At 39.5% G+C, this 25,180-nt stretch overlaps 1 protein-coding gene across 1 annotated transcript in view; it reads left to right on the top strand.

Moving 5' to 3' along the window:
- Positions 1–534: 534 nt before the first annotated feature.
- Positions 535–25,180, top strand: part of FAF2 (Fas associated factor family member 2) — a 61,826-nt gene continuing 37,180 nt past the window's right edge. The window contains exon 1 of the mRNA XM_043465834.1: positions 535–667. Within this exon, the coding sequence (XP_043321769.1) occupies positions 605–667 (63 nt within the window). The 5' untranslated portion in view covers positions 535–604. The remainder of the gene's footprint in view (positions 668–25,180) is intronic.

Here is a 25,180-nt window from a genome sequence, read left to right as displayed (position 1 = left end):
GGGCCAGAGTATTGGAGTTTCAGCTTCAGCATCAGTCCTTCCAGTGAATATTCAGGACTGATCTCCTTTAGGATGGACTGGTTGAATCTCCTTGCAGTCCAAGGGACTCTCAAGAGTCTTCTCCAACACCGCAGTTCAAAAGCATCAATTCTTTGGCGCTCAGCTTTTTACTCTTTTTACTCTTTTACTTTTTTACTCTCACAACTCTCCTATCCCTACACGACTACTGGAAAAACCATAGCTCTGACTAGACGGACCTTTGTCAGCAAAGTAATGTCTCTGATTGTGCTTTTTAATATGCTGTCTAGGTTGGTCATAACTTTTCTTTCAAGGATCTATCCTGCCTTCGACTAACTCCCAAGGGCGCCATGCCCACGCAGTTCCTCGACTATTTTCGGAAGTGTTCGGGGTCGTCCCACTAGAAGGCGCCCTCTGGCGGCGGAAATTGTCACCATTTCCACCCCTCCCCATGCCCCGGGTTGGGCCGGCACGCGCAGACGCAGTTGCGTGCCGGCGGCCGTTCAGACCGGATGTGGTTGCTGCTGAGGTCACTTTCCGGCGGGTGACGGTGCGGACGGGTCAGAAGCGTAGAGGCGGCGGCAAAATGGCGGCGCCTGAGGAGCGGGATCTAACCCAGGAGCAGACAGAGAAGCTGCTGCAGTTTCAGGTAGCAGCGAGCACTCGGTGCAAAGAATGTTGCCGCGGGCTAGGGAGTGGGTCCCTAGAGGAGCCCAGAACCCTGCTCAGATTGGGCCCGAGATTCTTCTCAAACCAGCAGACGGCCCCCTCCCCCCCCAGCCGCCAACTGCCCTGCTAGGTGCCCCCGGCCTCCGAACCTCTGTCTGTCCCCGGCCTTCCAGGAATGGCTGCGGCCAGACCTGCTCTCGCTGTCTCTCATCAGAGGGTCAGCTCTCCAGGTTCTCCTTAGCGGTGCCCGTTCTCAGCCATCCTTTCCAACCAGGTTACCGGTTGGACCTTCTCCGCCCACGACTCTGGATCCGCTGAGATGCTTAATCCCCACCGTGGAGTTGGCCTCGTTTCGAGTCTCTCTCAGAGCCTTTCACCAATTTCCCATGCCATTCCTACAAACATTTATTGAGGGCTTTTTAGGTGCCAGGCCCTGTGTTGGGCGCTTTGGTAGGGTGGGGGCCATTCCTGCCCCCACCCTAAAGGTGTGGGAGGACACCTCGTGTTGAAACAATGCAGCATTGTAAATGTCATCTGTGCCTTCTGAGGGGGTTTATTTCCTGGAGCTGATTCCTGGACTCTCGGGCTTGACTCTGCTCGAGGAGGATGGATGGTACACTTGCAGTCTGCCTCGTTTTGGTGGATGTGTAGGTTAAAAACTTCTGACACTAAGCACCTTATCCCTGAGCTGGAGAATCCGGTTGGAGGAAACTTAGGTTTCTTTGGGTCTGTGTTACCCTAATGGGTACCAGTTTATTTCTACAGTACATATCTTAAGTGTTTACCCCCTAAGGACGTTGTGGAGATCACAGTGAGTTTATGGATGTTTAAAGGACTTCATAAACAGTAAACTTCTCTCAAACAGTATTGCAACTGTTAATCCTTATTTAACTTAGGGTAGAATTAAAGTTTGTGGTACACTTATTTCCTAATATAAACTGTGCTAAGTATTCATTAATCCGCTGTATTTACCCAGAACTGTAGTGCTCAGGTGATAACACCAAATGGTTAGAATACCATTTATTGAGTGTGGTGTTGTAAGTACTTTGCTAAAACACTTAGCATACTAATGTATTTTATACAACAGTTTAATTGTTTAATACAACAATTGTATTTAATACAATGGCCCTATGAGATTCATATGGTTACAATCTCTATTTTAAAGATGAGGGATATGAGGCTTAAGAAGTAACATGCCTAGTTTACACAACTAGTAGGTAGGTTATGGTGTCAGATTTAAAACCTGGTCCATTGAATTTCCTCAGCATTTCCTGAGTTCTTGAGGTGATACTGTGCAACACGTGGAAGTAGCAGTGTGCAACTGAAAGTGGAATGCCTGTGCTTTAATACTGTTTTTTTTTTTTTTCTTTTTTGTAAGTTCTAGCTTTTCTGTTGTTTCCTTGATTTCACTGCAGTTAATTTTAAAGTGTTTTCTCTTAAATCAAGCAGTGGGTTGGAAGCATATAGATTGGAAAATACTGTCATAGAAGTAGTTGACATTTGATTGGAGTTCTGAGTAGACAAATTGATGACACAGCAGATTAGAATTAGAATGAATAAAGAGTGGACAACTTGCTTCCACTTCCTGGTAGACCACTAATTTCAGAGTTTTGTTTAACTTTTGGCAGATCATTTTATTCCTTACAACTCTTGAGGCATAAGCCCCCATATGGTTTTAAAGTGTAATGAGGTGATGTGAACCATAAGTCTTGAAGTACTAACTCTGGTCCTGGAAGAACATGAATGTGTGGTAGCATTTCTGAGCTAAAGTGCGTGGAAACCTCTGTTTTTGTCTTCACTGGATATTTCTATCAGTAAGAGAGGTGAGTAGCAGGTTAGAATCGTATTGATTGCTTTATTTAATAAGGCAAGTACATTTTACATTTGTGTATTCTCTAGGCAGTAGCTTGGATCAGGTTCATTATCCGGATTACCATTAACACTCTGAAATTTACTAGGTGTTAAGCATTATACCAGGTATTTGATGTACATTAACTCTTGTAAACCTTTTTGTAACACTGAAAGGTGTTAACCCCAATTCAGTTTATTGACGAAGAAACAGGTTCTATGGGGCCAGGTAACTTGCTGAAGTAGTAAGTGACAGAGATTTAGAAATCCATACCCACAGCCATCTTGCCTATAAGCTAATGGAGAAGCCAGATATATACATAAATAATGGATATTTTTCAGTATATTAGTGCTCATAAGTATAATAAACATAGTGGTATAAACCAAGTGCTGTGGAAATTTAGGGAATAGTAGTACTGATGAAGGTGGGAGGGGTAAAGAAGATGGCTTAGCAGTTACCATTAAATTTCTCCTGTGCCTCAGGCATGGTGCTAGATAGTTTATAACCATTATGCTTAATTCTCACGATAGCCTTGTAAAGGTGCCATAGGAGGTATGCCTCCTAGGTAAGGAAATGGGTCTATTGAAGTATTTTCTCCAGATAATTAAGCTATTAAGTAGTGGGGATGGAATTAGAATTAGAAATCTAGTGGGTCTGGATCTGAACTTAAAGGCTGGTCTCCTTCCACTGTTCTTTGCCACTTTGGAATGAAATAACTGGAGGTGGGCAGGAATATGTTCAGAGCTGAGGTATGGCTATGAAATAATATGGAATGTGTTTGTTGTGATGGATTTGGAGAATTGGAAGTTGAAAATAAGACTGGAAAGGTAAATTAGAGCCAGATTTTGGAGGCCTTTCAGAGCAGTGTTCAATGGTTTAAACTTTAATCTGTAGGCGTGAGGAGCCACCAAAGGTTTTTTCTAACTCTGGAGTGAAATAACACTGGGTTTCAAGCTTGCGTCACTAAAAGTATGGAGCATGTGCTTGGACTCTCCACAGGGGTCAGAACAGGATGACACTGCTAGGAGTCAGTTTTTAATTTGTTGCTTCATTTTGTATATTGAAATTAGCGAAAAGTGAAATGTTTTGGAAATCTCAGGTTTCTTCTATTTCACCTTTTTTGTGACATGTGATTTGATTGGAATTCCTTAGGGTATATATAGCAGGTTCTGAGTCCATTTTATGTCTTTTAAGATTTTTCTAGTTATTTACTTCTCTTTATTTTGGATCTAGTTGAATATGAAAAACTGATGCCATATTTGTTTTAGGCTGCTTCAAATGGGAAATAATGGGATTTTAGAGGAGCTAATGCAAATATGGGGAAGGTCATGTGTATTGAAGTCCATTTTTCCAAAGTTCCAAGTGTAGCAGACTTCCCAGTATACTGCCTCTCGGTTGTTGTTTGAACACTTGGAGAAGAATGACATGGGCAAAGAGAAGGGACTAAAGGAGCTATGCATGGCCAGGACAGGAAGAGTTCTTTTCTTCTTGTACAGGAGTATAAAATTTGAGATTTGAAGGTGTTTTTATTTTATGTTGTTTAAACACTTATCAGGCTTCCCTGGTGGCTCAGATGGTAAAGAATCTGTCTGCAATGTAGGAGACCCAGGTTTGATCCCTGAGTTGGAAAGATCACCTGGAGAAGGAAATGGCAACCCACTCCAGTATCCTTGCCTGGAAAATACCATGGACAGAGCACCCTGGCAGGCTGCAGTCCATAGGGTCAGAGTCAGACACGGCAGACTTGAGTGACTAACACACACATACACTTGTTGAACATTTACTTTATCCAAAGTGCTCTAGATGCGTTGTATCATTAAGTCCTCCCAATAAGCAAGGTGTAGGTTCTGGTGTTGGTGAGTAAACTAGGATCAGGAGATAGTTTACCTAAGGTTAGCAATGAGCTTAGAATCCAGAAGTCTGGTTCTCTTTCCTGTCACCTAACACTACCTCTCTGGCTTTAGGTGTTGATTTTGTTTTCAATTACAGGTGAGTGAGTAGGGCCAGTAGAAATAGTATGGGACACTTTTAAGACAAGAGAACACAAGAAAGAAAGTCCAGGAGTGTGATTCTAATCCTGGAAACCATCGCTAATATGAATTCTCTTAATCTCCTCTACATGAAGATGTGGACATTTTAAGAGAAGGGAAGAAGAATCCCCCAAAGTGGAAATGAACAAGGAGCACCATTCTCTCACTTCCATACCCACAGGTATGAGAGAGAAAATGGGAGAGAGGGCTTCAGAGGGAGTATTTTCAGGGAAAAGCCGAGCTTCAGTTAGAACATGAAAGTGAAGGAAGTGCTCAGGGAATTTAAGGATGGATCTCAGGGATATAGCTGATATAACAGGGCTTTTAATTCTAAACAGAATCTTAAATATGTGCTAGACTACTTTCCAGGAAGTTTTGGCAGCCCACAGTCTCACTGAGAGGATGTGAGATGACCTGTTTCTCCATATCCTTGCCAGCATTGGATGGTATCTTTTCAGTTTTTGTCAATCTGATTAAATTTTTAGAGTCCTTATCTCAATTTGCATTTCTAGTGATAGTGGTAGTTATAATTCTTGATTTTTGTTTTGCAGTCACTTGAGTTTGAACGGCTAATGCAAACACTTGTTTTAAGCTATTTCAAACGGGAAAGAGTAGGGACATAAGAGTGACGGATTGGCTTATCAGCCTTTGTTTTTAAAAAATAGAATGCGTGTGTCCCACGTTATATGGAAGTTACGTTTTCTGGTTGCCGAATAAAATGTGCCAATTTTCAATTTCATTGTTTTATAAACTCCTGATTGTGGCTGAGATTGAAGTTCTTTTGGCTATTTATGGTTAGTTATATAGATTCCCTGTTTATCCTTTGTTCACTTTCTTTTGGATTATTTGACATTTTCTTATCAGTTTGTACAAGTTCTTTATACTGGACATGTATAGCAAATATTTTCTTTCATGACATCATTTATCTTTGCTTTTATCTCCACTAAACAAGTGTTGTTTAAAATTGTCATCTGATTGCCTTTTTGTTCTTTCTGGCCTTTTGATTGTCTATTTTGTGTAAGAATGCCTTCCACTTAATGAGGTTATACAAATGTCTTCTCTTGTTTTCAAAATATTTTACAGAGTTATTTTTAAAATCAGGTCTTTAATCCATATGGAATTAATTTCTGTATATATGACATGAGAAACCAACTTCACATTTTTCCAGTAAAGACTGTAGGTTAGCTAAATAGTCAGATCTTCCCCCAACTGATTTGAGTAGTCCTCTTAATCATTCTTCTCGATAACCTATTTGCTAGTAGCATTACTGAATTAATAATACCAGCTTTATGTCAATTGTTAATATCTGAGAGGACAGGACTCTTTGCCTATTATTTTTTTAAATTATTGGTAATTCTTGCAAGTTCTTTCATGTACATTTAAAAATCATTTTGTGCAGCCATGGAATTACAGAAATTGCTTAATACATTAATTTGGGACTGGTTGAAGTTCAGGAACATGTACATTTCTTTATTCAGATGTCACATGTCCTTTAAAATATTTTTGGTAACTTTCTTTCAGATTTTTGTACGTTCCTTATTAAACTTATTCCTAGGTATTTTGTAGTTTTGGTCACCCTGTGAATGGGATACCTGTTTATTTCTAAGTGATTACCAATAGAAACACTGTGGAATTTTGTATATTTATCTAGTTTTTTTTTAACTTTATCTTCTCTCCAGTTTCTTATCATGTTTTCGGATCATTGCTAGTTTTCTAACTGATAGTTTTGTAGTTTTATGTCTTGGGCTCTTTTAATAGCAGTTTTATTGAGATATAATTCACATATCATAAATTAATCCTTTTAAAGTATACAGTTCAATGGTTTTAGTATATTTACAGAGTTGTGCAGTCATTACCACTGTTTACTTCCAGAGCATTTCTGTCACCTCAGAAAGAAACCCATTAGCAGTCACTCCCCATTCTTTCCTTCTAACCCCTGGTAACCACTAATCTATATTCTGTCTCTATGGATTTTGCCAGTTCTAGGCATTTGGTATTAATGGAATCATACACTACACAGCCTTTTGTGCCTCACTTCTTTCATTTAGCATAATGTTGTCAACATTTATCCATATTGTAGCCTGTATCACTACTTCATTTTTTTTTTATGGCCAGTAATTCATCATGTGGATAAACCGCACTTTGTTTATCCATTCTTCAGTCGATGGCCGTTGTTTTCACTTTTCAGCTTATAAATGCTGCTATGAATTTGCATACCAATTTTTATTGGGACATGTTTTCATTTCAACTAGGAGTAGAATTGCTGGGTCACATGGTAACTTTAACTTTTTGAGAAATTGCCAGACTTTTTTCAAAGCAGGTAATACCATTTTCCCTAGCAGTAGTATGTGAAGGTTCCTGTTTCTCCACATCCTTACTAACATTTGTTAATCATTCATCTTTGAAACCTTCCTAAAAGTGTGAGTCGTTATCTCGTTGTTTTGATTTGCATTTGGCATGCTGCGATTCATGGGGTTGCAAAGAGTCGGACACGACTGAGCGACTGAACTGAACTGACTGAACTGAATTACTTAAATAATGATGAGCATCTTTTCTTAAGCTTATTGGCTATTTAGGGCTTCCCTGGTGGCTCAGATGGTAAGGAATCTGCCTGCAATGCAGGAGACCCAGGTTCCATTCCTGGGTCAGGAAGATCCCTGGAGAAGGAAATAGCTACCCACTCCAGTATTCTTGTCTGGAGAATTCCATGGACAGAGGAGCCTGGCGGACTGCAGTTCATGTGGTCGCGAAAGAGTCGGACAGGACTTAGCAACTAAACAAAAAAGATACTGAATTTTGTTCCGTGTGTTAACGCAGTAAATTCTTGTTGCTTGTCTGTTTTGTGTATGGTAGTTTGTAGCTTTTAATCCCATTCTCCTAATTTATCCCTCATCTCTCCTAAGATCCTTCCTTTTTGGTAACCATGAGTCTGTTTCTGTTTTGTATCTAGATTCATTTGTATTATTTTTAGATACCATAGATAAGGGATATGATATTTATCTTTTTCTGTCTTCAGTTCAGTTCAGTCACTCAGTCATGTCTGACTCTTTGCGACCCCATGCACTGTAGCACGCCAGGCCTCCCTAGTGAGTGAAAATGGAATCGCTCAGTCGTGTCCAACTCTTTGCGACCACATGGATTGTAGCCTACCAGGCTCCTATGTCCATGGGGTTCTCCAGGCAAGAATACTGGAGTGGGTTGCCATTTCTTTCTCTAGGGGATCTTTCCGACCCAGGGATCAAACCCGAATCTCCCGCATTGCAGGCAGACGGTTTACCCTCTGAACCACCAGGGAAGCCCTAGGCACTGGCAATAGGGGGAGGAGTGGGTGGCTCCCCAATGACTGGGATGATCCTCCCGCTCATTAGCATCTGAATTCACTCGCAAAACCTATCCAGACCACATTCCATGGCCTGAGCCCTTGCCATTGGCAGTAGCCCACACCCTGAAGCATGGCTTCTCTCTGAATCCTAACAAATCCACTTCTTACTTTTTGGCCCGGCTTGAGTCCCGGGATAGAGCTGAAGGACAGGAGGAAAAAGCAGTGGGAAAAACGTGCCAAGGAATCCCCTTTATAGCCTGTCAGAAAATTTGCTAGATACCTGACCGGTGCTCACAGTTTCCATTGGCCTGATTCTTGGCACAGAGAAGAGTAAGGACAGAAGAACCCCCACAGGCTTGGGTAACAGCTACTGGGGCCCAGCAGACAGCGCCTTTGGGACATACCGAAGAGTAGCCTCTCCAGAGTTCCTCAGTTGCACCCACTGTTCGCGGGGTGTTCAAGGAAACAAGAAATGAGAGATTGTAAAGGAATTAAGATTTTGTTAGGCATATCCCTCCAGCCATAAGAGCGAGGACCGCCTACCTTAACCAGAGGTCTTCTGGAATCTGAGGCTGAGCCGCGTGAGCTTTCTGCTGAGTTCGTTTTTCGCTGTCCTGGTTTCCAGTACGATGGGCCTCTTGTCACTTCCCTTGCTCTGAGTTTTCTTCGTGTTCTGCTTCTACCACGGGAGTGTCACTGAGTTGGGCTCCTGCTGCGCTTCGCCTCCTCCGCGCAGAGGTTGTTTCAGCCAGGATAAACCCGAGGCACGGCACCGTAGATGTCAGGCGGGTGTGTGCTCCTCGGTTCTTGCCTCGTCACAACAATGATTTGGAGCGATGGACATTAAAGCCCTCGGCGCGTCACAGCTCTTGGGTCTTGGACAAACCGTGTCATAGCTCTTAGACAAATCAGTGTTACAGCTCTATTTTATTTAGAAGATAGCAGGAGAATCCATCCTTGAAGAAGAGAATAGGGTGGAGGAGCATGCCAGTGCGGGGTGGGGGGTGTGGGTAGAGAGAAAGAGCTTACGCATGCGAGGGAGAGAGAGAAAGAGCATACGCATGCGGGAGAGAGCGCGAGACCCATCACCAACTCCCGGAGTTTAACCAAACTCCTGTCCATTGAATCGGTGATACCATCCAACCATCTCATCCTCTGTCGTCCCCTTCTCCTCCCGCCTTCAATCTTGCCTAGCATCAGGGTCTTTTCAAATGAGTCAGTTCTTCACTTCAGGTGGCCAAAGTATTGGCGTTTCAGCTTCAACATCAGTCCTTCCAATGAACAGTAATCAGTGATCAGTCCTTCCGGCCATGTGGAGATACCCCATGTCCAAGGTCAGAGAAACCCCAGTAAGATGGTAGGTGCTGGAGTGGCTGTAAGGAGATACCCCACACCCAAGGGCAAAAGAGAAGCCCCAGCAAGATGGTAGGAGGGGCGAATTCACGTTTAGAATCAAGTCCCATTCCCGCCAGAGACTCCTAGAAGGCTCAAACAAACCTTGTGTGCACCAGGTCCCAAGCACCCCACAGAGACTGAGATAGAACTGTGTTTGAGCATCTCCTGTGGACGTGTGGGTCAGCAGTGGACTGCCGCAGGGAAAGGGGTCTGGGTGTGGGTATGGCATAAGTCCTCTTGGAGGAGGTCACTATTAACCCCACCATAGAGCTACCAGAACTTACACAGGACTGGGAAATAGACTGTTGGAGGGTAAACAGAACCTCGTGCACCGAGACCCAGGAGAAAGGAGCAGTGACCCCACAGGAGACTGTCTTGGACTTGCCTGTGGGTGTCTGGGAGTCTCCGGCGGAGGCGTGGGTTGGTGGTGGCCTGCTGCAGGGTTGGGAGCATTGAGTGTAGTAGTACATGCATGGGATCTTTTGAGGGAGGTCCTCATTACCTTCATTACCTCCACTATAGTTTGGCCCCAGGTAAATAGCAGGGAGGGAATACAGCTCCACCCATCAACAGAAAATTAGATTAAAGATTTACTGAGTGCCCTTTAGAACTAAGACCCAGTTTCCCCCTCAGTCAGTCTCTCCCATCAGGAAGCTTCCATAAGCCTCTTATCCTTCTCCATCAGAGGGCAGACAGACTGGAAACCACAATCACAGAAAACTATCTAATCACATGGACCATAGCCTTGTCTAACTCAGTGAAACTAAGCCATGCCATGTAGGGCCACCTAAGATGGATGGGTCTTGATGGAGAGTTCTACAAAATGTGGTCCACTGGAGCAGGGAATGGCAAACCACTTCAGTATTCCTGCCTTAAGAACCCCATGAACAGTATGAAAAGTCAAAAAGATAGGATATTGAAAGATGAACTCCCCAGGTCAGTAGGTGCCCAATATGCTACTGGAGATCAGTGGAGAAATAACTCCAGAAAGAATGAAGAGACGGAGCCAAAGCAAAAACAACACCCAGTTGTGGATGTAACTGGTGATGGAAGCAAGATTCAATGCTCTAAAGAGCAATACTGCATAGGAACCTGGAATGTTAGGTCCATGAATCAAGGCAAATTGGAAGTGGTCAAACAGGAGATGGCAAGCGTGAACGTCAATATTTTAGGAATCAGTGAACGAAAATGGACTGGAATGGGTGAATTTAACTCAGACAACCATTATATCTACTACTGTGGGCAAGAATCCCTTAGAAGAAATGGAGGAGCCCTCATAGTCAGCATAGTTCGAAATGCAGTACTTGGATGCAATCTCAAAAAGGACAGAATGATCTGTGTTGTTTCCAAGGCAAACCATTCAGTATCATGGTAATCCAAGTTTATGCCCCGACCAGTAATGCTGAAGAAGCTGAAGTTGAACAGTTCTATGAAGACCTACGAGACCTTCTAGAACTAACACCCAAAAAAGATTCCTTTTCGTTAAAGGGGACTGGAATGCAAAAGTAGGAAGTCAAGAAACATCTGGAGTAACAGGCAAATTTGACCTTGGAGTACAGAATGAAGCAGGGCAAAGGCTAATAGACTTTTGCCAAGAGAACGCACTGGTCATAGCAAACACCCTCTTCCAACAACACAAGAGAAGACTCTACACATGGACATCACCGGATGGTCAACACCGAAATCAGATTGATTTTCTGTCTTACTTGGTATGATGTTTTCCAGGCCCATCCATGTCGCTGTAGATAGCAATATTTCATTCTTTTTTATGGCTGAGTAATATTTCATTGTACATATGTGTGTATGTGTGTGTACACACTGTAGCTGAAGTGTAGTTGGTGTACAATATTACATAAGCTACAGGTATTCAATATAGTGATTTGCAAGTTTTAAAAGTTATACTCCATTTAATAGCTATTATAAAATATTGGCTTTATTCCCTGTGTTGTATGGTATGTCCTTGTAGCTTATTTTACACATAGTTTTTTCGTACTTCTTAATCCCCTGTCCTTATATCATTCCTCCCATCTTCCTTCTCCCCACCAGTAGTCACTAGTTTTCTCTCTGTATCTGTGAGTCTGCTTCTTTTTGTGTTATATTCACTAGTTTATAGTATTTTTTCGATTCCACATGTAAGTGATACTGTATAGTATTTGTCTTTCTCTCTTTGACTTACTTAGCTTAACATAATACCCTCCCAGCTTCTCCATGTTGCTGCAAATGGCAAAGTGTCACCTTACTTATTTATTTATTTATTTTTAACCTTTTTTAATAGATCAAAATTTTTAAATTAATTAATTATTTTGATTGTGTTGGGTCTTAGTTGCTGCACTGAGCTTTCCCTAGTTGCCAAGCAACTAAGGGTCTACTCTCTGGTTGCAGTGTATTGGCTTCTCATTGCCATGGCTTATCTTGTTGCAGAGCACAGACTTTGTGTTTGGGCTCAGTAATTATGACACATGAGCTTAGTTGCCCTGCAGCATGTGGAATCTTCCAGGACCAGGGATCAAACCTGCATTGGTAGGTGGATTCTTTACCACTGGACCACCAGGGGAGTCCAAATTTTGACCTTTCTTTTTTTGTGTTTTTCAGGTATATAGCCAGGAGTGGAATTGCTGGGTCATATGGTAGTTTTGTTTTTAGTTTTTGGAGAAACCTCCATACTGTTTTACACAGTGGCTACACCAATTTACTTTCCCACCAATGGTGTACAAGGTTACCCTTTTCTCTATGTCCTTGCCAGCATTTGTAATTTGTGGTGTTTTTGTGATAGCCATTCTGAGAGGTGTGAAGTGATAACTCATTGTGGTTTAGACTTTGCATTTCTCTAATAGCTAGTGATGTTGATCATCTTTTCATGTGCCTATTGGCCATCTGTGTGTCTCTGGAGAAATGTCTGTTTCAGTCTTCTGCCCATTTTTTGATTCCATTATTTGGGGTTTTTTTGATGGTGAGTTGTATGAGATGTTTGTAATATTTTGGATATTAAACCTTTGTTGGTTGCATCATTTGCAAATATTTTCTGCCATTCCTTTAGGTTGCCTTTTTTTTTTCTTTTTTGATGCTTTCTTTTGCTGTGCAAAAGCCTTCACCTTTGATTAGGTCCCATTTGTTTATTTTTGCTTTTATTTCTTTTGCCTTGGAACACTGATCTAAGAAAACATTGCTATGATTTATGTCCCAAGTATTTTTGCCTTTGTTCTCTTCTAGCAATTTTATGGCTTGGTGTGTTATATTTAGGTCTTTAAACCATTTTTATTTTTGTGTATGGTGTGAGGGAGTGTTTCTGATTTCATTGTACTGTCCAGCTTTTCCAGTACCACTTGTTGAAGGGTGTCTTTTCTCCGTTACATATTTTTGCCTCCTTTGTCATTAATTGACTGTAGGTGAGTGGGTTTATTTTTGTCCTTTGCCCATTTTTTAATTGGGCTATTTCTCTTGTTGTTGAGTAGTAAGTATTCTTTATGTATCCTGAGTACAAGTCCTTTTCAGATATATCATTGGCAAAATATTTACTCTCATTTTGTGAGTTGTCTTTTCACTTAGTGGTGTCTCGGAAGTTTTTTAATTTGATGAAGTCCAGTTTACTTGCTTTATCTTTTGTTGCTTGTCCTTTGGCAGTCATATCTAAGCAACCATGGTGTAATCCAGGGCTACAAAGATTTACACCTGTTTTCTTCTAAGACTTTTGTAGTTTTAGCTCTTATGTATAAGGTCTGATTCATTTTTAGTTAATGAATTTTAGATAGGGGTCTAACTTCGTTCTTTTGGATGTGGATATCCAGTTTTCCCAACACCATTTCTTGAAAAGATTATTCTTTCTCTATTGAATAAGCTTGGAACCCTTGTTTAAAATCAGTTGACCATAACTAAGAATTTATTTCTGGACTCTGATTTCTATTCCATTGGTCTGTATCTATCCTTATGCTATTACTACACTGTCTTTGACTATTGCAGTTGTGTAATAAGTGGAAGTCAGAAAGTAGGAGTCCTCCAACATTGTTGTTTTTCAGAAGTGTTTTAGCTATTCTGGATCCTTTTTATTTCCAAATAAATTGTAGCATCACTTGTGTCAATTTCTGCAAAAAAAGGTAGCTGGGACTTTGATAGGAATTACCAGCTGGGGCTTTGATAGGAATTGCTGTTTACGCTAGATCAATATGGGGAGCATTGCTATCTTAACACTAAATCTTTCAGTCCAGGAATATGAGTCTTTCCATTTATTTAAGTCATCTTTAGTTTCTCTCGATTTTTGTAGTTTTCTGTGTACGAATCTTACACTTCTTTTTATTAAATTTATTCCTACATATTTTATTCTTTCTAATGATACTGGGAACGGAAATGGTCTCTTAATTTTATTTTCAGAGTCATTACTAGTGTATAGAAATACAGAAATATAACTGATTTTTGTGTACTGATTTTGTATTGTTCAACTTGGTTGAACTCATTTTTAGTTCTCTATTCATTTTTTAAAAATTTTTTAGTTTTTTCTATATATAAGATTATGTTATCTGTGAATAGTTTTAATTCTTATTTTCCAATCCGGGTGCCTTTCCCCCCCCTTCTTGCTTAAATGTTTTAATATAATGTAGAATAAAGATGGCCAGAGCAAACATCTTTGTCTTGTCGTAATCTTAGGATGAAATCATTTAGTCTTTGACCATTATTATACTAGCTGTATTTTTTAAAATTTATTTATTTTTAACTGAAGGATGATTGCTTTATAGTATTATTTTGGTTTCTGCGAAACATCAACATGAATCAGCCATAGGTATACCTATGTCCCCTGCATTTTGAACCTCCCTCCCACTCCCTCCCCACCCCACCCTTCCAGGTTGTTACAGAGACCTGGTTTGAGTTCCCATTGGCTGTCTGTTTTGCATATGGTGATACGTGTTTCCATGTTACTGTCTCCATACAGTCCACCTTCTCTTTCCTCCTCCCCTCTCACCCACCTTGTCCATAAGTCTGTTCTCTGTGTCTATGTCAGCTGTGAATGTTTCTTGGATCAGTGTGAGAAAGTTCCCTTCTATTCCCAGTTAAATTTTTATCATGAAAGGGTGTCTTGGGTTCTTAAAGGGTTATATGAGATAGTGCATGTAAAGTACCTGATAAATACTAGGGCTCTATCCAAAAAAGAGGCTGTTTGGGAGATTGTTCAGTTTTGCACGTTTTTTTTTTTACATTTCTGTATTTTTCCAGGGAATATTTGATAAAAGAGTAGAATTGAGAATTTGCAAGTATGTGTCCTTTTTAAAAATTGGAATTAGAAGATAAACACTTATCAAGTAGCCTAACATATAGCTTTTACCTAGTCTTTTCACATGCAATATGATGACATTTTGATTCTTTCTTTCTTTCTTTCTTTGTTAATAGGGAGTCTTCTGTAAAGATGTATGTTGGCTCACCTATTTAGTTACACTAAGTTATAGTATGTATAGTATGTATAGGGCTTCCCTGGTAGCCCAGCTGGTAAACAATCTCCCTGCAGTGTGGGAGACCTGGGTTCAAACCCTGGGTTGGGAAGATTCCCTGGAGGAGGAAATGGCAACGGACTCCAATATTCTTGCCTGGAAAATCCAAGAGACAGAGGAGCCTAGTAGACTACAGTCCATGGGATTGCAGAGTCAGACATGACTAGGCACAGACACAGTATGTATAATAAAGGCAAGGTAAACATTTAATCCTTTCAGTTATTACTGTTTAAAATAATGGGTTGATTCCAGCATCCTAGAAAGTAACCAGCCAGATTTTTAAAATTTGAATTGTAAATTTTTAAAATTTGCAATGAAGTCACAGATGTAAACATATTTAATGTTGTACATTTCATGCCATTGTGCATATTGATGCTTAGATTGGGCCATCTTTGACAATTGTGAGTCTTCTTAGGTTGGTTCCTGATGACTTTTTTTTTTTTTAAGGAAAACCTAATAGATACACAATTTTATTTTTTCAGAATCACAGAAAAATATTTCCCTTTTGAGTTTGTAAGAGCCTTGTGTTTTTGTTCCTAAAGACTTTTATTATATTTTCATGGCACCAGTAGCCTTTGATAGCTTTTTAGCTTTCTGATGTTGTAAGCTGTTTGACTCATCTTGTGCATTTTCTATCTAAATCTTGAATTAACTATTTCTCCAGGAAATGTGTGTGCGCCTTGGCTCATTGCTCTTGGGTTGGCCTAGAACTTTTTAGTTCATAGAACTAGGAAATACATATATAACAGACACACACATATAATTGTATTTATTTAATTCATGATGAAACAGTTTTATATTTCCTATTCAAATTCAGGACTGCTAGTTAAAATTCTGCACTATGTTTCACCTCTCCTTTCTCTATACCAAAAAATGTGGTTCTTAATGAGGTTAACATGATGATTCATTTGCTTTATCACATAGTCATCACTTTAAGTGTCTCAAAATAATACCCTTACTAGTAACAACAGTATGATTATTTAAAACAATTTAAGCCTTTTTATTGTAGAATGTATAGTCAGTGTCGTGTGCATGCTGTTGTGTCCATCTCGTTATGTCTGCAGCGAGACGAACATAACCGGGCATGCACATGCAACTGACTCCTCTGTCAGTGCAGCCCACTCGCCAGGCTCCTCTGTCCACGGAATTTTCCAGGCAAGAATACTGGAGTAGGTTGCAGTTTCCTCCTCCAAGGGATCTTCCTGACCCAGGGATTGAACCAGCATCTCCTGAACTGGCAGGCAGATTGTTTACCCCTGGGCCACCAGGGAAGCCAATTTTACTGTGTTTTCAGGTCATGTGGGATAGTTTTGAGTTGTTATGCTACTGTCTCTACATTGATTTTTACTTGTGATGTTTAGGGATTGTTGCTGCTGCTGTTTTTTAAATTTTGTTTTATAAAACAGCTATATGATTCCAAAGTCAAATCTACGTGTAGCAGTATATTTAAAGAAATCTAACTCCTGTTACTCTCCCTTATACTCTGTTCTGTTCCCTGCCTTCTCCTACTCCTATATAAGCTTAGAATTAAAAAAAATAAAGAACCCTTTCATTTAAAAATATAAGTATTAAGTAAATATATTTGTGACTCTCCCCTTTTAAAAAAGATAAATGGTGATGTTTATTGCACACTTTTCTCTACGTTTTATACTTATTATTTTCTTATGATCACTGCATGGCAATGTAGGAAATTCTCTCTGATATTTATAGCTGTGTAATACTCTATTGTATACATACCATAATTTAGCCCCTTATTGATGGATATTTGGGTTATTTCTCATTTGCTATAATAAATAACATAGTGGTAAGTAGCCTTGTGCACTAACATTCTATTTTTTGCTAGTGTTTCTGGGTCAAAGGGTTAAATGCATATATATACATATAAATATGTAATATTGCTAGATATTGCCAAATTTTCCTTTTGAGGACTGTACCATTTTATGTTCCCACTAGCCATGTTTGAGGGGCCCAACAACCTCACTAACAAGAGGATGTTGTCAAATTTAGTGTAGTTTTTAATCTACTTTTCCTTTATAAGTGAGGTTGATCAACTTTTATATTTTTAAGGACCATTTGAGTTTATCTTTCTATGAATAGTCCACTTATCCACTCTTGTAGCAAGTTATCCTTTTCTGGTTTTTTTTTTTTTCTTTTTTGGCCTCACTTTGAAGTATGTGGGATTCCAGTTCCCTGACCAGGGATTGAACCCATGCACCCGGCAGTGGAAGCACAGAGCCGCAATCACTGGATCACCAGAGAAGTCCCATCCTTTTTCTTCTGTATTTTTTTTTTAAATGTATACATTAGGGATATTAACTCTTCATCTGTTAAATAAGTTGCAGATGTCATTCTCAGCTCTTTTCATTTTGTATGATGCTGTTTTTTTGTCCACACTCATGTTGTGGGTTTTTGTGTTTTTTTTACACACTCAGAATTTTATTTGTAATGCAAAATCTTTTCCTTTATTGCTTATGAATTTTGAGTCATGGTTAAAGACTTCCCCACACTTAGGCAGTAGAAGAATTCACTTGTGTTTTCTCCTAAACAATTGTATGGTTAGGCTCTTAAAATAGAGCAGTAAAGAAGCAACTCGGGGGGGATCGGGATGGGGAATACGTGTAACTCTATGGCTGATTCATATCAATGTATGACAAAACCCACTGAAATGTTGTGAAGTAATTAGCCTCCAACTAATTAATAAATAAATAAATAATAAAATAAATATTAATAACAACAACAACAACAACAAAATAGAAGCAACTCAGTTAAAAAGTGGGCAAAAGATCTGAACTGATACCGCACCACTGAAGAAATATACAGGAGATGATAAAGAAACATGAAAAGATGAAGTATCATTTGAGGAATTGCAAACTAAAACAATGAGATAACCCCCATAAACTGTTAGAATGGCTAAAACCTAAAACACCAAATGCAAGGATATGGAACAACAGAAACTCATCCATTACTAGTGAGAATACAAAATAGTACAGCTACTTTGGAACAGTTATGCAGTTTCTTAAAAAAGTAAACATAGTCTTAGGGAATTCCTGGTGGTCTAGTGATTAGGACTCTGAGCTCTCACTGCCAACAGCCTGGCTTCAATACCTGGTCAGGGAATGAGGATCCCACAAGCTGTACAGCCAAAAAATAAGAAGTAAACATAGTCTTAACCATATGATCCAGGTTAGGTACAAGTAAAATTAAATACAAGTAAAATACAAGTAAAATAAAAATACCTTATGTCCACACAGACACCTGCACACAGATGTTTGTAGCAGCCTTATTCACAGTTGCCAAAAAGGTGGAAGAAACAAAGGTGTCCTTCAGTATATAAATGAATAAACAAACTGGTACATTCGTACAATAGAATATTATTCTGTGGGGGTGGGGGGGAAATGAGTTCTCAAGTCATGAAAAGACACAGAGGAACCTTAGATGAATATTGCTAAGTGAAAGAAACCAGTCTGACTGGTTTCCAGTCAGAAAAAACCTGACTCCAACTATATACCTTTCTGAAAAAGGCAAAACTATAGAGGTAGTGTAACGCTCAGTGGTTGCCAGGGATGGGGGTTAGAGGGGAGAGAACAAATGGAGCATGGAACTTTCAGGGCAATGGAACTCTTCTTTATGGCACCATGATGATAGATACATGACATTATGTATTTCACAAGACCCACAGAGTGTACGACAAAGGGTGAACCCTAATGTAAACTGTGGGCTTTAGTCAGTAGTGATGCAGTTATAACATGTGCCCAACACTGCAAGACGTCAGTGACAGGGACGTGGGTGTCGGCAAGGGGGTGTACGAGCTCTCCGCACTTCTGTACAGTTTTCCTGTGAACGTTAAGCAAGAAATAGGGTCTACAAGGGGTTTTCTTTGTTTTTGTTTTTTAACTTTCCTTTGCTCTTTGTTTTGAAATACTTTTCTCAGTACAAAATTCTGTATGCAGTTAAGTCAGTTCCTTAACTCTCTTTTCTGTTCCATTCATCTTACACATACTACTCATAATTGTATCGAGCAAACTCAGGGAGATAGTGGAGGACAGGGAAGCCTGGTATGCTGCATTTCATAGGGTCACAAAGAGTCAGACATGACTGAGCGACTGAACAATGACAGATAATATATTTTAATCTGAAGAGGTGGTCTCTTTGTTGCTCTTTTTCAGGATTTTCACAGATTTTCTTGTTTACCTACTATTCCAAATGAACTTTATAATCAGCTTCATAAAATTGAAATTTTATTAAATTTATAAAGGAATTTGAGGGGATGTGATTAACATCTTTGTGTTGTTGAGTGTTGTTATTCAAGAACACAATTATTGTCTTGGAAGCTTTTGGACAGACTGATTCAGTAGTTCTTGTTGGGCTTTTGTTTGTTACATCTTTATGTAACAATTACAGGCATTTGTAATCAAGTTGGTTCAAGTTTGGGGTTGTTTCTTCAGAATGAGCTGGCCATCAGTGTTTGTTTATACATTCCTCTAAGTGTTTTCAGGAATAACATTTGTGTAATTGGCAGAGCAGTATAAATTCAAATTATCTGTACTGCAGATATTCTTTTAGAAGCAAATCTGTGTGTGTGTGTGTGTGTGCGCGTGCGTGCGTGCGCGCGCTCAGTCGTGTCTGACTCCGCAATCCCATGGACTATAACCCTGCAGGCTCCTCTCTCCATGGCAAGAATACTGAAGTAGGTTGCTGTTTCCTTCGCCAGGGGATCTTCCCCACCCAGGGATCAAACTCGTCTCTAGCATTGTAGGCAACTTCTTACTGCTGTGCCACTGGGGAAACCCTGCCTGTCTTTGAGGTGAATATTGGTAAAGATTAATTTTGTCAATTTTCTTTTGGGCCAGTTGATGGTCTTTTAATATATTGAGGAAATTTTAGTGGCCATTTGTCCATATTATATTTTTTCTTAAAATGAATAGCAAAAAATAAGTAATAAAACTGAAGATTTGATGTTAATGCTTCCAGTTGTGTATGTGTGTCTTTAATTAAACTCTTATTTCATGAGAGTGTCAGTTTCTTGGAATAAATTTAGAAGAAAAAATGTTTTCATGCTAAGTATCTGAGGAATTTTTTTTTCAGTATGTATGCATGTGTATATGTATTAATGTTTATAAATTCCTGTTGGAGTTGAATGTTGTTGTTCAGTCCATATGTCATGTCCAGCTCTTTGCAACCCCACAGATTGTAGCACAACAGGCTCCCATGTCCTCCACCATTTCCCAGAGTTTACTTAAACTCATGTGCATTGAGTCACTGATGCTATCCAACCATTTCATCCTCTGCTGCCCCTTTCTTCTTTTGCCTTCATTCTTTCCCAGCATCATAGTCTTTTCCAGTGAATCAGCAGTTTGCATCAGGTGTCAGTATGGAGCTTCAGCTTCAGCATCAGTCCTTCCAGTGACTCTTCAGGGTTGGTTTCCTTTAGGATTGACTGGTTGATCTCCTTGCTGCCCAAGGGACTCTCAAGGGTCTTCTCCAGCACCACAGTTTGAAAGCGTCAATTCTTCAGCTCTCAGCTTTCTTTATGGTCCAACTCTCATATCTGTACATGACTACTGGAAAAACCATATTTTTGGCTAGACGGACCTTGGTCGGTAAAGTGATGTCTCTGCTTTTTCTTTTCTTTTTTTTTTTAATGTCTCTGCTTTTTAATACACTGTCTAGGTTTGTCATAGGTTTCCTTCCATGGAGCAAAGATATTTTAATTTCATGGCCATAACCACTGTCTGCAGTGGAGTTAAATCAAACCGAAAAATCCATCATACTCAATTAACCGTCCACTCTATCTGCATTGCCTCTACCCTAGTTTATACTTACATTTCAATATACTTTGAACTATTTCAGTAACTATACCAGTGCTCCTGGTTTCAAGTCTCTCTCCTCTTCAATTTAGCCGCCTTAGTTTTTCCAGAATAATCTTTCTAGCAAAGATTTGATTGTGTCACTCTTTAAGAGTTTTCATTTGCTTTGTATTGATTAAAGCAGCATGAAATCTTTCTTTGCTTCTCATGATCTGACTTCTATTTCACTGTTCAACTCTATAATATTCTACCCTGTCTATTTCTATTCCAGTGATATTTCTTAGTTTCCTTAACATGACATTCTTTCTCATTCCCCTGTGCCTCCATGCATACTCCTCTATTGTCCTGAAACACCTCCTTCCACTAGTTTTCAGCTCAGAACTTTGATATCATCCTGAGTCCCTTGGAACACTTGGATTTGTTTTCTACTGGTATATGGTCATTGTCATAATAATTTAATTATTTACAAGTCTTTTTACTCCACAAAGTTACTGGGGATCAGAACTGTGATTTCTTTGTGGTGCTTGCCACATGATGTCAGTTATTATTTGCTGAGTGAATTTAATAATTCACAAGAAATTTCACTTCCCAGAGGGGTTTTATTGTAGTGGTGGGCTTCTCTAGTGGTGCTCAGTCTTATCTCCCAAGGCGTGTGGAATCTTAGTTCCTTGACCAGGAGTCGAGCCTATGTCTTCTGCGTTAGAAGGTGGATTCTTAACCACTGAATTAACCAGGGATTTAATCAGGGAAATCCCAGTGCAGTTGTTCCTGATGTTTATCTCTTTTTGTTAAAGCAATTCCTGCGGCTTTAAATATCCCTTTTTTAGGAGGAAGGGAAAAACAAAAACAAAAAAAATCGATTTATTTGATTCCTAGAAAACAAAGTAATCTGATTGTAGTACTTCAGAACCTTTTAATCAAGTTCAAGTTCATCTCACAATATATTAAAAATGTGTTTTTCCTCCAATTTTTAAAACATGGTAAAATACATAGAAAATTTACTATCTTAGAAATTTTAAGTATACAATTTAGTAATAAAAAATACATCTATAATGTTGTGTGACCATTTTCATCCATCTTCATAACTCTTTTTTCATCTTGTGAAAATGAAATTACAGCCATTAGGCAATAACTCCCATTTCCCCCTTCCTCTAGCCCAGGACAGCCACCAGTTTACTGTCTTTCTCTGTGATTTTGAGTACTCCAAATACTTCATAGAAGTGGAATCATGTAGTATTTGTCTTTTTATGACTGGCTTGTTTTTCTTAGCATAATATTCTGAAAGTTCATCCTTGTTGTAGGATATTGCAAAAGTTCCTTCTTTTTAAAGGCTGAAAAATACTCCATTTTACACATACATACATGTTACTTGTTTGCCTTATCTGTTAATGGACACTGGGTTATTTCCTACTGTGAACAGTGCCGCTGTGAACATGGGTGTACAGGTATCTCTCCAAGACTGCATGTATTTTAGGTATGCATGCAGACGTGAAATTGCTGTGTCATATAGTAGTTCTGTTTTTGATTTATTGATGAGCTGCACATTGTTTTCCACAGTTGCTGTAACATTTTACATTCACACCAGTGGTGCACAAGGGTTCTAGTTTCACCACATCCTGGCCAGCACTTTTCATTTCCTGTTTTTTTAATAGTAGCCATACTAACAGGTGTTAAGTGGTGCCTTAGAGTTTTGATTTGCATTTCCCTAATGATTGGTGATGCTGAACATCTTTACATGTTTTTGTTGGTTATTTGTGTATCTTCTTTGCCAAAATGTCTGGTCAAGTCCTTTGCCTAATCAAGTTGTGTTTTTGTTGTTGTTTTAAGAGTTCTCTATATTCTGAATGTTAATTCCTTATCAAATACATAATTTACAAATATATTCTCCCATTCTGGAGTTGTCTTTTTACTCTGGATAATGTCTTTTGTTGTACAAATTTTAAAAATTGTCTCGAAGTCCAGTTTGTCTCTTTTCTTTTATTGCCTGTGCCTTTGGTGTCACTTTGAAGAAATCATTTCTAGGACTTACCTGGTGGTCCAGTGGTTAAGGCTCCGAACTTCCAAATCAGGGGCCGCAGGGAAACTAAGATCCTTCATGCCATGCAGCCAATTTAAAAAAACGAAAGAAGAATCATTGCCAAATCCAGTGTCAGGAAGTTTTTAGCTTATGTTTTTTCCTAAGTGTTTTATAGCTTTAGGTTTTACTTTTGGGTCTTGGATCCATTTTGAGTTAATTTTTGTATATGATGTTAGGGGGGTTTCCCTGGTGGCTCAGATGGCAGAGAATCCGCCTGCAGTGCAGGATACTTGGATTCGATCCCAGGGGAAGATCCCCTGGAGGAGGGCATGGCAGCCCACTCCAGTATTCTTGCCTGGAGAATCTCTGTGGACAGAGGAGAGGAGCCTAGGGGCTCCAGTCCATGGGGTCGCAGAGTCAGACACGGCTCAGCACGTGGTGTTAGGTGAATGAGTAGGAGAAGCACCTCCTGTGTTTCTCCTTTGCTCTCAACAGATGTGTGGGTTTCCACACGTCATGCAGTATAGTTCTCCCAGGTTCAATTTAGTTCACTTTGGACACTGTCTACCTGAAGTTGGCATCAGATCCCACAAGTTAAGTGCTCAGCCCCACAAGACCACCCTCACTTCCATTGTCACCTGAACTTCTTACCACCTATAAATTGGGGTCCATATGACCCCCATTTTGGGTTTGATAATTTGCTAGAATGGTTCACAGAACTCAGGGATTCACTTTTGTTTATTGATTTATTACAAAAGATATAATAAAGGATACAGAAAAATGACCAGATAAAGAGACATGTAGGGCAAGGTCCAGAAGGGTCCCAAGTGCAGGGCAGCGTCTGTCCCAGAGAAGCTGAGGTGCACCCTCCTCCTGGCATGTAGATGGCTTCATCTCTGAATCTCATACTGTTAGGGTATTATTTATGGAGGCTTTATTGCTTAGGCACGACTGACTATTAACTCCATTTCCAGCTCCTCTCTCGAGATTGGGGGGTGGGGCTAAGAATTTTTTAAAAAATTATTTATGTATCTGGCTGCCTCAGATCTTGTTGCAGCGGGCAGGCTCTAGTGTACCCAAGCTTATCAGTTGCATATGGAATCTTAGTTCCCTGCAGATTCTTAACCAGTGTACTGGTAGGGAAGTTCTGGGGCTGAAAATTGAAGTTTCTAATCATGGTTTTTCTGATGACCAGTCCCTATCCGAGAGTCACCTCATCAGAACAAAATACAATGTTGTCATCCATGAAACTCCAAGGGATTTAGGATGTCTCTCAGGAATCAGGGTCAAAAAAACAAATACTAGAATACAAGATGCTCCTAGTGTTCTTATCACGTAGGAAATTACAACAGTTTGGTCACTCTGGTCACTTTGGTCACTCTGAGTCAGGAACTGGGATCAAAAACTAAATGTTAGAACAAGAGTCTTGTCATATTTGCAACAAACTCTATGTCAGGAACTGGGGGCCAGAGACCATACAATGCATATTTATGTCTGTCTTTGTGTCTGTACCACACTATTTTGATTGCAGTAACTTTATAGTAAGTTTTGGAATCAGGAGGTGTGAGTCCTCTATCTTTGTTCTACTTTTTCAAGATTATTTTTGGCTCTTCAGAGTCCCTTGAGATTCCATATGAGTTTGGGTATTGGTTTTTCTATTTTTGCACCCAAAAAAAAGATCATTGAGATTTTGACAGGGATTGCTTTGAATCTGTAGCTGACTTTGGGTTGTATTGAGCTTTTAACAGTATTAAGTCTTCCAATCCATGAACACTGGGTGTCTTTCCATTTATGTAGGTCTTTTAATTTCTTTCAGTAGTGTTTTGTAGTTTTAATTGTATAAGTCTTTTACCTCCTCAGTTAATTCCCAAGTATTTTATTCTTTTTGATGCTATTATAGATGGAATTGTTTTCTTACTTCCCTCTTTATTCATTGTTAGTGTAAAGAAATACAACTGAAACTTCTATGTTGACTTGTTCATGCTACTTTGTTTGATTCATTTTTTAGTTCTAACAGGGATTGGGGAGATCTTTAGGGTTTCTGTATATAAGAAGTTGTGTCTCAATTGATTTTAATAGATAGCTATCATACAAAGTAGTTTCTCAAACCACAATGTGATTAAGATAGAAATTGATAACAAATAAAATTGAAAATTTCATGAATTTATGTAAACAGCACACTTAACCAATGGATGAAAGAAATAATCACAAGGGAAATTAGAAAATATGTCGAGATAAATGAGAATGAAAATACAGTGTGCCAAAACTTACAGGATGCAGCAAACAGTGCTTGGGGGGTGGTCGGGGCGTTTGTAGCTTTTAAACATGAATGTTAAAAGCACAGAAGGTCTTAAACTTTAAAAAGTAATAATAGAGGGGAGGAGCCAAGATGGCGGAGGAGTAGGACGGGGAGACCACTTTCTCTCCTACAAATTCATCAAAAGAATAACTGAACGCAGAGCAAACTTTGTAAAAAGTAATAATAAAAGGTCTTCCTGGTGGTTCAGTGGTTAAGATGCCATGCTCCAGTGCATGGGGCACAGGTTCAATCCCTGATCAGGGAACTAAGATCCTGCATGCTGCCAAGAATCAAAATACA

The sequence above is a fragment of the Cervus canadensis genome, chromosome 4, assembly GCF_019320065.1.
Source record: "Cervus canadensis isolate Bull #8, Minnesota chromosome 4, ASM1932006v1, whole genome shotgun sequence".
Classification (NCBI taxonomy): Eukaryota; Metazoa; Chordata; class Mammalia; order Artiodactyla; family Cervidae; genus Cervus; species Cervus canadensis.
Note: the sequence above shows the minus strand (reverse complement) of the source record. Positions and strands in the feature narration are given on the sequence as shown.